Source organism: Phoxinus phoxinus, assembly GCF_949152265.1.
Source record: "Phoxinus phoxinus genome assembly, chromosome: 20".
Lineage (NCBI taxonomy): Eukaryota > Metazoa > Chordata > Actinopteri > Cypriniformes > Leuciscidae > Phoxinus > Phoxinus phoxinus.
Genome location: NC_136895.1, coordinates 9,912,802 through 9,929,400, shown reverse-complemented (window position 1 = coordinate 9,929,400; position 16,599 = coordinate 9,912,802). Strand labels below are relative to the sequence as shown.

Sequence of the window (16,599 nt, the reverse complement as noted above, 5' to 3'; positions counted from 1 at the left end):
CTGAGAAGCTAAACCACTTTACTTGTCCATATCCGTTAGGGACGTTTGTACCTGTGCCCCAAAAAATCTGGACGTCAAGGCTGTCCTGGCATCATAAACTCTGTTTTATGATGAATGCGAGCAATGTATCAATTCAAGAGGCCATCTTGTTGCTTTAGCAGGCGTAATTAAATGCTGAGCGGCAGAAACATGGCGGCAGACGTGGGGTAAGAATTAGACTAGATTGAAATCGATGGGAGGTTCTGGATGATTGGAGAACCAGAAGTAGCAAGAACTTCAAAGTCAAAATAACCATTTGAAGTTTCAACTTCTTCTATAATTGGACCAATTATTGGTCGCATCCAATAAAGTCCTGCAATTACATAATATCTTTATACGCTCTATGATAATACGCTATTGATTAGATTCTCCGAGGATCTCACGCATGCTGTAAAAGCGCATACTAATGAAGGCTTTTAATGCAATGTGGTCTGCACCATTAGACATCTGTTCATCTCCCGGATTTGCATATAAACGGGGCTGAGAATAACCAATCTGGGTCTTCGTCCACCGTGTCTCGGTTTATTATGGGGCCGCAGCCTGTTGGTTTTCTAGAGTGAGCAGGTCTCCGTGATTAAATCTGTCCCGCAGTCTAAAACTCGTGGGGCGACATCAAGCAGAGCGAGAAGCTAATTAAATGAGATGACGGCAGATGAGATGACAGAGCAGTCTCGGCATCCACGTCGTCTCGTCCTCATTTGGGCATCCGAAGAGGATACATGTGAAGTTTAAATCGCTATAATTAGCAAGAAAATGTTGTGACCTCCTTTGAAATAAACAGAGAAAGAGTTGCCGTAACCCTTGTTAAAAAGCACTGTGGTTCAATGGGAAGGTTTTGAATGAGTACCATGATCAAATACCATTACATTTTCATGATAATAAAATGAACCCTTAAACAAATACCTCTGGTCTTTAGTGAGCCGGGACGTCAATCACTACCCTCCTCCTCATTCATTTTTTTTTAAAGTTAGACATTATCCTTCTTAGTATACAGTAAGTATATTTTTGTGTAAGTATATTTTTTCTGCACAACAATGATTGAATCTTAGATGACTGAATAAGTGCAGTTCACCTTTATACCTCAAGGTGGTTGAACATGGTTTGGATAATATGTTTGAGATGGCGAATATGAGCCAGATGCTGAATGCACTGGGAAATGAGCTCTGACGAGGACTGTGATGATGGTATGACACATCTGCTCAAACTGAACCCTTCCAAGCTCCAGAAGATAACAAAATATGCTTTATTTTATTATTCTGTAATTGTTACTCTAATATCAGGAGAGTTTTATATTGTTCTGGGTCGCTAAAGACCTGAATAATGATTGGTGAAACATTCATGCATTTAAGGGCTAAATTTAATAATTGCTAAAAGACAAATAAGATTGCCCAAGGATAAAGAAAGCAAAAAAAATTTTTTTTTATAAATATATATAATATATATGCATATATATATAGTTTAAAATACATGCACCAAGTTGTTCGTGTAATTTTTTAATGAATGGTTTCTTATGTGTTAAAAAAAAAAAACATTTTAGCATGTTGTGCAACCAACCAAAAATAATAATAAAAAATCACACCTTCTGATCTTAATGATTATTTTCCAAAAAAACAACAACATATTTTTCAAAGTAAAAGTATTTTTTTACAAATGTCATGACTGATTTGGTGGACGAAAGTTCCGCAATGCTTATAATATTTGTATAAACTACTTATTTTTATTTATATTTAATCATAGGGCCGGCCCGAGGCATAAGCGAACTAAGCGGCTGCTTGGCTGCCAAGTTTTCTGTTTTTTTTTTTACACATATTAGATAACTTAAACAAATATATCATGATCAATAAGTTATGACAACATATGTTTTACATTGCTTTAAAGGTGCTCTAAGCGATCTCGGTTGGCGTAACCTCTTGTTGATGTTTGAATTATTATCAAACAAAACGGAGGCTAGCTAGACCCTCCCTCCTCCTCATCCACGCAATTTTATTTTTTAAGTTATACAAGATTCAACTAATTTTTAAGTCAGTTCAATGTAATTTAAGTTGAAATTACTTAAACATTTAAGTTGCAATTTTAAGGCAGCAGCTTTTTTTTACAGTGTTGATCTGAAGAGAAAAAAAGCGTTACGTCATTGACCCATGATGGTACTGCACATCCTACTTTGGATGGAAGACGGCAACATTTAGATAGTAGTCAAGGTAGTAACAGATTTTTTTTTAGATGAATAATTTGCATAGTGTGTCTTTATTTTGCAATACAGAAATGAACAACACCGAATCTAATAACAAATTATCGCATGCCACTGCTAATAACCTCAGCGCCATGTCACCTGCTGGTTCAATTCGTGTTTTAGATAAATGACGTGCTCTTAAAAAAGCAGTATTGTAATCTCCTTACTCGAATTAAGCTCCTGTCACATCAGCCTGTGTGGGAGACTTTACCGTCACCATTCCTGGTGTTCTCAATTCCCACATCAAGAGACAGAGTTGTGTTTCTTCAAGACATAGCAGACGAGCTTAGCATAAGCCACAAGCGAGAGGGATTTAGCTCTCAAACGTTAGAAGATGCTTCATTGGTGCTCAGACGAACAGATAGAAGTATTTAACCTGGCTTGTGAAGATCTGTCTGAAAAGTGGCATTGCTTAGTGTCTCATCACATCCCGTGTGGCAAAAATACAAACATAATGCTAATAAGTAGTGTTGCATGTGCAGGAGATGATGGTTGTTTAGTAACGTACTGAAGATTAAAAGTAGTGAGTAGACTTCATTAAAACCTTAATGTGTAACCACACACACAAATACACACGTTTCCCCCTCAAGCGTTTTAAAGCTTCTTATGGTTTTCCAGAGATGGAGGAGGGTAAAGCTAAGTTAAAGTTAAGTTGATGAGTGTCATATAATTTAGTTAGGGGGTTTCACATCATTAATACCCTGCTGGAAAATCCATCTCAAGCTGGTACTGTGTTTTGGAACATGGTGGCTGGTTTCTATGGTTCGATAGACCACTTTGAACGAACAAACCAGTTGCCTGCTAGACGTACAGGCTTATGGGGGTAAGATCGATTTTTGGAACATGGTGGCTGGTCAACCAGGTAATGACCAACTCTGACCAGCTAGAAGCTACCATATCCAAAAACACAATTACAAGCTTCAGATGGATTTTCCAGCAGGGAAAATATACTAAGCATGTTGTAATACGTTCAAATATCTAAATTATTATCTGCAGAGGGTATGTATAGTTATGTATTTTATAGAATACATTTAGAATATGTAGAATTAATTTAATGTACTTGTTTCCACTTCAGAGAAAATATAAAAAGATTGTTTAAAATAATAGTAGTCACAGGTTATGAGAAATAAAAGTGCAATTGTGAGAAATGACAATTTCTTGTGAGATATAGTCACAATTGTGAGATATACAGTAAAAATGGCAAGAAATAATGTACAAATGATTTTTTTTTTGCTAGTTTAACGACGGGAAAAAGGGTCGGCGGACCATCTACGGGACAAGCCGGATTCCACCATGTCTTTATGGACACAACATTAATCTTTTACATTGTAATCCTTTAATTTTTTTTATATTTGGCATGTTTCTGTAGTGCTGCGTGCATACACACACCCTGTGTGTGTAATAAGCAGAGTGTAAGCGCGTTGCGGACCCGCCTGTAGGCGCATATTACTAATGCGCCCTTTAAATAATCAAAATAATACTGTGGCACCTGAACACGAGGTGTCTATTTTCTAAAATCCTGGTCTAAAGTAAATGGCGCATTAGTCTTTTTCAGTTTTCTTAAAATAGCAATGCACCAACAATGCGCCGGAACACACCTCGTTCTCAGACCAGCAGCCCATGGGCGCACAGATTGGCGCAAATGCATTTGCTGTGATGTGAAAACCATAACTGCGTTGGGCTGAAACTAGCAAAAAACACTTGTCGCGCTTGGCACTGGATTGCGCTGGGTGTATAATAGGGCCCATTGTCGCAATTACGATAAAGTCGCCGTCATGAGATATAGGGCCCTATTTTAACGTTCTGAAACGCAAGTATCAAACGCGAAACGCAAGTAACTTTGTGGGCGGATCTCGGGCGCTGTTGCTATTATACCGGCGGGATAAATGACTCTTGTGCCCGACACAAATCTAAAATGGGTTGGTCTGAAGTAGCTTCATTATTCATAGGTGTGGTTTGGGCGTAACGTGCAATAAACCAATAAGAGCATCCTCTCACATTCCCTTTAAGAGCAGACGCGCTTGCTCCATGGCGGATTGCTATTATAACGGCGGATTTACAGGCGCACGCAACTTACATGATGATGGTAAAGGTGATTTCACAGTCTTCAGAATTTCATGTCCTGGTTCTTGACGGACCACCCACTTTGTCAGATGTCCTTATAAACCGATGTGTCTTGCCACTATTGATCAAACAGGTTTGTCCGTCATTACTACAATTAGCCTGAATAATTTGGGTAAATATGTAAGATAGATTTATGCCTATTTTTTCACATCTTCGTGGACACCACAATGATTTCCCTCGTGTGGTAATATTTTTTACTTGTAATTATGTATGGTTTGCAAAAATATGAACGGCTGCGTCTGTGTAGATGAGAGAACCAATACTCAATAATGGGAAATGGTTACAATTATGAGATATAAAGTCACACTTATTAGTTATAGTCACAATTATGAGAAATAAAGGCGCAATTACGAGAAATGCTGTCACAATATTGATTTAGTCGCAATTATGAGAAATGAATTCCCAATTACAAGATATAGACAGCAGTGGTATCTTTGGACTTGTGAAGTAGTCATAATTATAATCATAATATTCAGCCTATGTTTTAATAATGTTGCGAATTAGTGGGCTTTCGCAGTCCGTGGAAATATGAATACTTTTAAAATATGTATTTTCTTCTGCACATTTTTATTAATTTTGTGTGATAAACAATTTTGATGCTGCATTGTGTCGTCACTTGATGTCCAGAATCTGGGTCCAGAACCACTGCCCTGTAATAAATGACTTGTTCGAGTGTGCTTGATTCATTTATCAAATAAATGATGCTGTCCTTTAAATTCAGTCTTCTGCTACCGTCAGACTTACTGCATTGTAAGAGCTTGGAGAGACTGCAGTCCTGCAGAACAAATGAGAACAAGCACAAACAGAGGCACTCGATTATACGGCCTGCCTCTAGCAGCAGGACTTCATTAGCCTGCTTGCTAATGAGCTTTCTCATTGTTTTGCATGCACATTCATTTTCCACGGACCAGTATAAGAGACGGATAATGCGACTTCAACGGACCCTCAAGACTCCCAATGATGGATTTCAGTGTTCAAATGAGTATTAATGAGAACAATATTTAAAGAACGCCACATAGTTGGAGCACAAGTTGCATATGTATATAACAACGTTTTTTTTAAACCATTTTGTCATTATTAATTCTAAGAAGCATGTAATTCATTTCTCAACTCAATTTAGTCATTAATTCTGTGTGTTTAGTGAAAGTTCAGAAGAGTGACCACCCGCACTGCTGGGACCCCTGTGTGAACTACTGCCATTCTCAACATCCCGGCCACTGCAAGACATCGACATGGACCTCTGCTTCCAGTAACCCATCCAGCTCTCAGGATTACTGCAAATGTAACCACATTAAATCATGTTTACAGTTACAATTATCACCTTTCAAGATTAGTTTTTTTCCTAACGCAGTAAAAATAATGCACATTTTAATGGGCCTTAAAGTGCAGGCACACTTACCGTTGTTTGGCGAAATTTTCCGGATGATATACACTCATTTAAAGTCACCATAGAATCAAAATGATCAATTCTCCTCTTCCTTCCACTGTAGGAAAATAAAGGCAAAATATCCCAGTAGCGGTCGTTGCTGATTATGTTGAGTCCCGACTCAATCTCAAGCACAGCTGACAATCATGACCCTGTTTTTATAGCATCAGATAACAAACTAAAACCAAACTTATTGAAAAAAAACGACATAAAATGACATAAACTATCTTTGGAGTAAAAAAAATATTTTAAGTGTAATTGGATTTTTTAATTTGGCTCGCTGTCCCATTCGATTAAGTGTACAAGTTGGTTACGCACCTTGAATTTGTCACGTTGACCAAAGGAAAGGTGCTTGCTTATTGAAGATGTTCAAAATGCGACAGCACAATTTAGTTTTTTTTGCACCAAAACCGTCATAATTTAGTTTTCCCATTTTCTTCACGAAATCTATTTCTCTATCATCCATCTTCTTTTACATGTAAAATGGCATTACGTTAATATGGAAAATTGTTCTTAACCCAGACATCCAACTCCCAGTGGTTGCCTCCAAATCGAATATAACATCCCCTTAAATAACAAATGCATAGAGGAGTAGATATATCTGCAAAGACTAGCGAGGGACCAATAGAATATGGATCATTAACCTGCAGTGAGCCACTCAGTCAATTGGACCATTGCCATCTCTTTGATTTCATTTTTTTAAAATACAGTTACACTGCCTGAGTTTCTCTCTTTTTTCCACTATCTTGTCCTTAGCTATAGTCTGCACTAACTTCTCTCCTGGGTCCACCACCACATCGGGCATGACCAGCCAGGGTTCCAGCACGCTGCCCCGGGCCGCTCCTCCCATGAGCCCGCGCAACTCCATGCTAAAGAGGAGACAGAGGAAAAAAGAGCACAAGAGCTCCTGTAGGTGACTGGATCGGTTTTAATGTTGTGACATTGTGATTTTCTAAGACAGCATATAGTAACAAAATTATATCTTATAAGTGACTGATTTGTAATGCTCTATGTAGACTTTTAAATGGCTTTTCATGCGGACTATACCTGACTGATTCAATTAGAGTTAGCATGTTGCTAATTACACAATAGTATAATAGTGCATTCAAGTCATATCGGACCATAAGCACTGTTAGGCAACATAGCATGATATTGGCTAAATAGTCTGTTTTTAATTAGTTTAACTATTTTTTATGTGTCAATTAAACTTTTGACATAACTACAAATGTTAGCATATTGCTAATCTAATGACTCAGAACTCTAGGCACAACTAAGCAATACCTAGCGGTTAGCGCACACAATTATTGGATAAATAATTGTTTTAATTAGATTGACCTATTTATCTGTCGATTGGACTTTTAGTTAGATGTTAGCATGTTGCTAAGCTAACAACACAGTACTCTAAGCACTGTTAGAAACGGTGTCTAACTAGTCTACTTGTTATCCAACTGTTTTTATCTATCAATAAAACAATTTTTACTGGTAGAAATGTTAGCATGTTGCTAAGCAAGCAACAAAAAGCACTAACAACACATCTTGCTTCATTCCTCCATCTTGGATAGATTTTTTACTAGATTTCGGAAATAGTTTCACTTTTAGGGACTGTTCACACAGAACTCGTTTTTTGCACTCAACTGTGCTGCTTTTCCATTGTTTTTGTAAACAACAGCTTGTTCGACCATTGCATTTGTGTCTCATGCATGACCCAGTAGTTCAACTTTTTTAAAAATGTATCTCTACACCTTTCAGTTTTTTTTCCCCAATCCATTTCCCTGTGCCTTGTGTTTTTAAATGCAAAAACATGTTTTTTTCCAGTTAAATCCAGTAATGATACTTCTGTGGTGATATTTCTGTCTTCTCAGCCGTGTCTTTAGCCTCAAGTTCTGTGGGCCCTGGTGGTCAGATAGTCCACACAGAGTCCAGTGAGGTCACTCTGAGAGGAGACCCTCTCAATGGGTTTGGGGTTCAGCTACAAGGTGGAATATTTGCGACTGAGACCCTCTCTGCACCCCCTCTTATACGCTTCATCGAGCCGGACAGCTCAGCCGAAAGGTACGTCCCAAACTTTAACTCAACCATTACATCCATGCTCAATCATGCACATATAAAAACACTATTCGGTGCCACAGCAGACTGAGGATCCGTTAAAAATGCATCCAGATCTTGTAAAGACTTCAATATATATTTTTAAAGATTATGCCGTTCGACAGAGCAGGCGTACGCTGTCTCGGAGAGAGGCGCTTGAAAATGATCAAGCTGGATGTGCGTGGATATTACCTCAGAATCTGGGTCAACCCTCAGCAGGAGACTCACACAGCAAAAATCACGTCTTTTATCAGCAATGTTTAAGAAAGAGGCATTAATTTTTAATATATTAAGAGACTGGAATGTGTCACTGTCGCATTTTGTGTTAAAAAGGAGGGAAAAGTTTAGGAAGGGTCTCCAAAACTAAACTCTATCCACTGGAAAGAAAAATCACAAAAAGAACGTCTTTAACATCTCATCTGAACATGCGTTTTCTAAGACAGCTTTGGTATTAAATGGAGAGCAAATGGATCCTAACTTACAGTATGCTTCTCAGATGTTTCTCCTGAGAAAAAGACCCCAGTAATCGCACGTCACAACTAGAGTTTCATAAGTGATCTCAATGATGTCTCGTACAACTGCTCTTGGATTTGCCAAGATACCAAAGTTTTCAATCAGAAGTTCAAAATCTCAACATTTCTTATTAGATTCTTCCAAGAACAGATTATCTGCTCTATACTAGATTTTACTACATGTCAACAATTGTCTCATTTGAATCTCTTTGTGTTTTTGAAGAAAGAAATTTGGGAGAAACATCTGAGACTGAGTTGTTACATCAGCAGCTTTGTTAACTTTTACTAACATTTTGCTTGTCTCATTTGGGTCTCTTACTATTTCTCCAAAGATATTTTAAGAAATACCTGAAACAAGGAGATGGACAAGCGTCGCGCCAAACATTAGTCCCAAATTGATGAGTGATATCTTCTCGCGGTGCGTAGATCCAAAAAGTAATTCAAAAATAAGAAAAAAGATCTGCACAAGAATATCATCCAACAAGCTCACAAAATTTATTTTCCAGAGGCCACAAATAAAGTGCCAAAGTGCACTTTTTTTTAACTTTGGCACTTTATTTGTGGCCTTTGGAAAATAAATTCTGTGAGCTTTTTGGCCGATATTCGTGTACGGATCTTTTTTTCTTATTTATAAGAAATACCTGAAAAGGAGTTTGCTTTGCTAACTTTTAAGATTTGGCTAACTCTTTAAGTCTCATTAAGTCTAACTCTTATTGCATGCCAGAAACTGTCTCACAGTCTCTTTTTATTTATCCAGAAAATCATAACATCCGAAACTAAGTTGTCACAGACGTTCTCAGCTGTTTTGCTATGCTACAGTTTGGTTAACGACAGCTCTAAATGCTTCTTGCATGTCAACGATTGTCTCATGGGTCACTTTTTATTTGTCTACCAGAATGGAGAAACGTTAGTTTGTTACGCTAACGTTTGCTAGCATTTTGCTAACTATAGCAAAGTTCTTACTTACTGTCAACAATTGTCTGCAATGCATGTATCTTTTCATACAAAGGTGTTATTTTAGCTTGTTTTGCTAACATTTTGCTAACCATTGTTCTAAGTTCTTGTTGTATATCAATCTTGTTGTATGTCTTGTTTCTTTAGTCTTGTTTCTTTTTATTCATCCAAAGGAAGTTTAGGTTTAGCTTTTCTAGTTTTTGCTAGCGTTTGGCTGACTATTGCTCCCTCCAAAACTCTTACTTTATGTCAATAATTTAGGTCTCTTTGTAGGAATTTTAAGAGAAACATCTGAGACTAAGTTCATACAAAGGTGCTTTAGCTGTTATGCTAACAATCTGCTAACTTCATCCACACATTCTCTCTAATGTCAGCAAACCCGGCACAAGAAAATGCCTCACCCTGACAGAGTCAAGCTCTACTTTTATTTGCTGTCACTGGATGAGACCCTAAACAAAGTCACCATATATATTCAATCCTGTAAATGTGTCCGTTTCTGTTTGTTTTTGTAGCTCAGTGCGTGAGTCAGGCCCGGTGTGAGATTGTTGTACCATGAAGCGAGTGATCTGATGTGTGTTGAGCTGTATTGTACTGTGGCAGTGTGTGACATTTGTGGTGTTTGGCCTGGAAGTCACTGAATGTCAGGTCAGTTGTTGTCATCCATACATACACAGCTTCCCACAGTGACACTGGGCTTGCATTTAGAACCATGTGAATACAATATGCTTATTGTAAGTCATGCATTTTTGTCGTTCGTGCTTGATAAAATCAACTTTTTATATTGACATTAGTTTTGTACAGTCAGACTTGTGACTATTTACATAAAGTCTGGTCCACTTTACACCTTATTTTGGCCAAGAACCGCCCAATTGACCTATTGGTAAGCCCATGCCCCCCTTAGTTACTGTTACGAACTCGGACAAACAAATGGAGTTGCTAACTGTCATTCAATGGCAGCTGTCAGTGTGAAAACCTTAGATGTTTTTGATCAATTTTGGACACAGAAGGACCACCTCTCGTCGAGGAGCATTCACGCGGGACTTAAATATGCCGTGGAGGGATATATAAAAGATTTAAAAATAAATACGGTAGGTAACAAGATTAATTTGGAAGCGAGGGTTACAGATCGCAATGCAAGCGGGAGAAGCCTCATGTTACGGTCGTCACGATCGCTGATTAACAACATTCAGGATCAACACTGTTCATGTGAGATTAAATTAATTTACATTTAACCAGTTTAATATGGAGAGGCACTGAATTGTAAACCAGTCTGTACATGACATTTATACGATTATACGTTAGCATGGACTCACTAACTTTTAATTGTAACTTCAATGAGAGTATGACAACCAGGATATTAACGTTTTCATCTTGATTTGGATTGGGTTAAATCCAGGTCACTGCACCCATCATTGGACTAATACACAGCTTAATCCAAAGCAGACATTTTGCTCTGTCTTGTTTGGGTTTAAGAAATGCAATAAAATATATTTTTTTAGATATTTGATATTTTTTATCAAACCCATGAGTGCTTCATATCTTACAATGTTTCTCTATGGCGCTGAAACGTAAAGATGTCCGAGTTCCAGTCCCCGTGCAACTGATACTCAACTGCCATTGGCTCATCTGCGTTCGAGGGGAGGGGCTTACCGATAGGTCAATTAAAATCAATCGCTGGATGACGGAAACAAGAAACCACCAATATTTCTAGAGCTTTTTAGTACTTCTCTCGTTTTGATTGGCAGGTGTGGGCTTCTCCAGGTTGGAGACAGAGTCTTATCCATCAATGGAATTCCTACAGAAGATGGAACGCTGGAAGAGGCCAATCAGCTGCTCCGAGACGCTGCTCTGGCCAATAAGGTCACACTAGAGATTGAGTTTGATGTGGCAGGTCAGTGAGCTTTCCCGTGATTTCCGCTGAGAGTTCAGAAAACATGAACTTTTTCAGTTTCTATTGGAATTTGATTGAAAATCAGTATTTGTGTTTCAACATAATTTATTTCTTTTTTTCATATACTCTTTGCTGATTGGCCAGAATCTGTTGTGCCTAGCAGTGGAACTTTCCATGTGAAGCTGCAGAAGAAAAGAGGAGTGGAGCTGGGCATCACTATCAGTGGTAAGACCTGAATACTCACTCTTGACATCTGGGGATACTCTTCGTTTAGTTCTGTCCACATTACCGCATAACTTCTCATTCAATTCCCTTTGAATCTTTTTTTTTTGTGTGGAGATTTTAAGATCCCTCTCTCCCTGGCCTATTTTACCATTCTCCGTTTCATTCCTCAAACTCACAGGGATGTAGTTAAATTTGACATCCCTAAAGACATGGAAAATAAACCCCATACAAATGTTTTGACATCCACTTCTCCAGTCGTCATGTTCTGTGTCGCCAAACACGGATCGGTTCTCCTCGTGGAGCGTGTTCGTATCCAGACCACCCGATACGGCACGTCCCGTCTCGTCCATGTCATGAAGTTATGTTAGCCCTGATAAACCGAGTCACTTCTCTGAGGAAGTGTTTACGCTGCTCTCCCAGGCTTTCCGTGGGCTTGTTTACTCAAGAACTCGCGTCTGTCTGGCTTCTTTCCATCTGACGTTCCTCTGAAGCTTCTTTACACTAAGGGATCATGGGCCGTTAAACTTGTGTTTTACTTGCACGAGGGTCGATTTGAATCACAAGCTTTGCCACATGCACAAGAAGTTTGTCCGTCAGTCAAAGGTCTAAAGCAGAGCCACTTCTGACAGATTCAGAGCCTAAAAGTTTAAGTGCAATTCTTATCTTGTCCTTCAGACGTCTTAGACATCTTACCGTATTTGACGTATAGTAATGCGTAAGATGCACTTTGAAGGTATGAAAAGAGTTTGAAATAGAGTTGTATGATTCTAGAGAAATTCAGATTCACGTTTTATTTCCGTTTCAAATGGAGATCACGATTCTCCCGCAATTCTGAACAGACAACACAACAAAATAACATGTCAGTAGAATATGTTCTGGCAAAATGTTAATTTCTGTGCAAATCAATTTTTTAAAAAAATGTTCGAATGAATGATTCAATGACTTGCTACTGGATGAATCAGCGTTTTTGATCGAATCTCTTGAATGAATGATTCAATGACTTGCTACTGGATGAATCAGCGTTTTTGATCAAATCTCTTGAATGAATGATTCAATGACTTGCTACTGGATGAATCAGCGTTTTTGATCGAATCTCTTGAATGAATGATTCAATGACTTGCTACTGGATGAATCAGCGTTTTTGATCGAATCTCTTGAATGAATGATTCAATGACTTGCTACTGGATGAATCAGCGTTTTTGATCAAATCTCTTGAATTAATGATTCAATGACTTATTCATACAATTCACTTGTTTAATTACTGGATGAATCAGCGTTTTTGAATGAATCTCTTGAATTAATGATTCAGTGACTTATTCATACAATTCACTTGTTTAATTACTGGATGAATCAGCGTTTTTGAATGAATCTCTTGAATGAATGATTCAGTGACTTATTCATACAATTCACTTGTTTAATTACTGGATGAATCAGCGTTTTTGAACGAATCTCTTGAATGAATAATTCAATGACTCACTCGTACACTTTACTTGTTTCATTACGGGATGAATCAGCGTTTTTGAACAAAACTCTTCCATGACAAATGCATTTTGTACAAATACATATAATTATGTTATAAATAGCTAGTTGCATAAGGTATACATTTGTATGCATATTTACTGCATATATTTTTAACAGACATTTTTATCACTTCATTAGTAAAAGTGTTCCCAGAAAATAAATAAATAAATATGTGTTATTTTATTATTATCTCATCATTATTTTAGATGATTACTGATGTATTATATAATATTATGTACATTTAGTGTTTAGTCATTTTGCGTACATTTAATTCGCCATCAAAAAATAATAACATTTTATGAAAAGGGCATAATTTGGCTTTCTCATGACTAATTTTATTAGTACAGTTACTTCAAAGTCTAACCTATTGGATTAAAAAATGTATTGTTTAATTTCTTATTTCATATTTTTTATTAAAATATATTTTTTAATTTAAATGTATTAATATATATTATTGTATTATTTTACATTTTCGTTTAATTTATTCTTTATATTATTGATTCGTTGTGTTATTTAATATTTTAATTTAGTGTTTGGTCATTTCTTGTTTGAATTTCATTTGCCATCATAATTTTTTATTCAAAGTACACATGTTCAAACGATTCATTTTATCATTACAGTTCCCTGAAAATCGAATCCACTGGCGAAAATAAATGCACTAATTAATTTACTATTATATATCATTAATTTTATTGTTTTGTTTTTAAATTCATTAATTTCATGCAAATAATAAAAAAATCTAATATTTATACAGTTACAAAATAATAATATAAAAAAAATAAAAAAATTCAGCAAGTGCATCCTAATTTTTCGGTTTCGGCACAGAATTTTCATTTTGGTGCAACGCTATTTATTATTTTAAATGTTCATGTAATTTATAAAATTTTCTATGACTGATTTGGTATAGTTTTGGGTTCTTCTTCATGATGAATTGTTCATGGCCCTGCGTGATCGAGCCTGTGAACTGCAGTCGAGTTTGATTGTGACAGTAAGATCATCCTCTTTCCTCTGGCTCTCTCTCTCTCTCTCTCTTCATCTCTCGCCCAGTTAAATCTTTCTCCCAGAAATACTTTCTGCTGAGTTTCTCAACCTAACGGATGATGTGTCGAGTGTTTTCAGCAGCCTCAGGCGGAGAGCATTGTGTGTGTTCCAGCTCTTCAGACCAAATCTTGAGATGTGAAACATGGTTTTTGGACTATATCACCATGGTATTCTTTGAACTAGCTTTGAGTACAATTTAAATTCCATGATATATATCAAAGCAGCATGTGCTGTGCCACGGTACTTTCTCATGAAGGATGCTCTCATCACCCGTGATGAACTGGGGAAAAACCGTCTTATTTCACTTGAAAACATTAGTGAGTTCATTTGCATCTGTTAGAAAGCCAAATAGCCAATGGATGATGGGTGTTTTTACACTTGTGATGGAATTTTGTTCTTAAAATGTTTTATTCCCTCTGAACGTCTTGCTCATGCTTCTGCTGGATCCAGTTTTGATTTTTGCCTTGAAACCGTGTGTGTGTGTGTGTGTGTGTGTGTGTGTGTGTGCGTGCGTGCGTGTGCGTGTGCGTGTGCGTGTGCGTGTGTGTGTGTGTGTGTGTGTGTCACACTGAAACACTGCTGTTTTCCCATCTTTCTGCAGCCAGTAAGAAACCAGGAGAGCCTCTTATCATCTCTGACATTAAAAAAGGCAGCATGGCCCACAGGTATGAACAAACACTGCCATAAACTATTTATGTTTATGATCCCATAGAAAGATAATCCTAAATATAAATATTTTATTTTATTTTATCTTTTATTTTATAATTGTAATATATATAATTGTGTTTGCCTCTTAGAAATATAAAGTGTTGTGTGTGCTGTGTGCGTGCGCGTGCGCGTGCGCGTGCGTGTGTGTGTGATCCTAGAAATGTATATCCATTTTATTTAGATATATTTAAATACATTTAAACATGATTTATATATTTAAGAGCTAAAACAATAGTTATTGTTATTTTATTTCTAAAAAAATGTTTTGCCTTTAAGAAATATGAGTCCTATTTTATTTTATATATAATTGTTTTTGCTTCTAAATACAAATTATTTTATTATTTTTAAGGTGTTTGGTCTTAGAAATGTATGTCCAAAATATATTTTCTTTTCGTTTATTTTATTTTATATAATTGTTTGTGATTCTTATAAATATAAATCCCTTAAATCTTATCTGTAATTGTAAATTGTAATAATCATATTATATTTGGAATCTATAAAATAAAATTGTATACATGATATTGAATCCTGAAATTTTCCACGGATATATTATAATTATTATAGATACAGCAACAAAAAGTATGAGATGTGTTTGTAATGTCCAGTAGGGGGCGACAAACTCCATATATGATTGATTACAGTCAAATAGAGTGCGTTCTGTACATGCTATATTATATAAAGTTGATATTTTATAATCAAAATGATATCGTAAATACTTCGTTTGGAGAAAGAACTCTTCGCAACTGTTGCAGAGAAACAGAAGTGGCGAGTTTGTTGAGGACTTGCCTCGTGTTTGTCTGCGGGACTGAAGCGCATTTCATGGTTTTCCCTGCAGAACAGGAACTCTGGAGCCCGGAGACAAGCTGCTGGCCATAGATAACATCCGCCTGGAGAACTGCTCCATGGAGGACGCCGTCCAGATCCTGCAGCTCAGCGAAGACCTGGTCAAACTCAAAATCCGCAAGGATGAGGACAACTCAGGTGTGTGTGCTGACGTGACGTGTGCTAATAAACCTGTGAAGAACACGTGAAGCTCTGCAGTTCCCATTTTAAAAGAAAGAAATGGTTTAGCCTAGAGAAAGAAAGAAAAAACTATGCTTTAGGATGACTGTGTATTTGGATGTTTTGGACTTTTGAGTTCCCTTCTCTTTATCAGTATTCTCTTTCTCTTTCAACACTGATTTAAATTATTACAATGTAGTTGATAAAACAGAATCCATCCCGATGACAAACATTATCATGATGATAGTTTACCATTTAAATAACAGATTGACATACATTGCATAATATTGTTCATGGTCCTATATACAATATATTTTGTATATATAAATATAAATAAATTTTTATTTTATTCATTGTTTATCTTATTTATGGGTTTTCCCCCTAAAGATAAATTCTAAATTTTATTTTCTTATATTTAATTTTCTCTTTCCATATATATATATATATATATATACTTGTTTTGCCTTAAAAATCACATAAAATCTTTTTTATTTAATTTGTGCATTTATATATGATAAAATTAAATTAACATGTATATCAAAAATAACTATATCAGATAAACAACACATTTTTAAGTTTTATTCTATCATATATATCATATATATATATATGATAGAATAAAACTTAAAAATGTGTTGTTTATCTGATATAGTTATTTTTGCCTCAGAAAAAAGGCGTTTTAATTTTTTTAATTTTATATATAATTGTTTTTGCCTCTTATAAAAAAAAAATTTTTTGCCATATTTTTTGCCTCTTATAAAAGTAAATAATTTTTTTTTACATTTATCATATTATATTTTAACATTCTCATCTCATTTATCATATCTTTATCATTTATTTG

The 16,599-nt window shown here is 36.2% G+C and overlaps 1 protein-coding gene across 1 annotated transcript in view; it reads left to right on the top strand.

Moving 5' to 3' along the window:
* The window catches only part of grip2b (glutamate receptor interacting protein 2b), a 65,071-nt gene that overhangs the window by 31,321 nt on the left and 17,151 nt on the right, over positions 1-16,599 (top strand). The window contains exons 10-16 of the mRNA XM_079592334.1: positions 5,535-5,675; positions 6,576-6,728; positions 7,682-7,871; positions 11,116-11,261; positions 11,406-11,486; positions 14,650-14,713; positions 15,592-15,737. Of these exons, the coding sequence (XP_079448460.1) occupies positions 5,535-5,675; positions 6,576-6,728; positions 7,682-7,871; positions 11,116-11,261; positions 11,406-11,486; positions 14,650-14,713; positions 15,592-15,737 (921 nt within the window). The remainder of the gene's footprint in view (positions 1-5,534; positions 5,676-6,575; positions 6,729-7,681; positions 7,872-11,115; positions 11,262-11,405; positions 11,487-14,649; positions 14,714-15,591; positions 15,738-16,599) is intronic.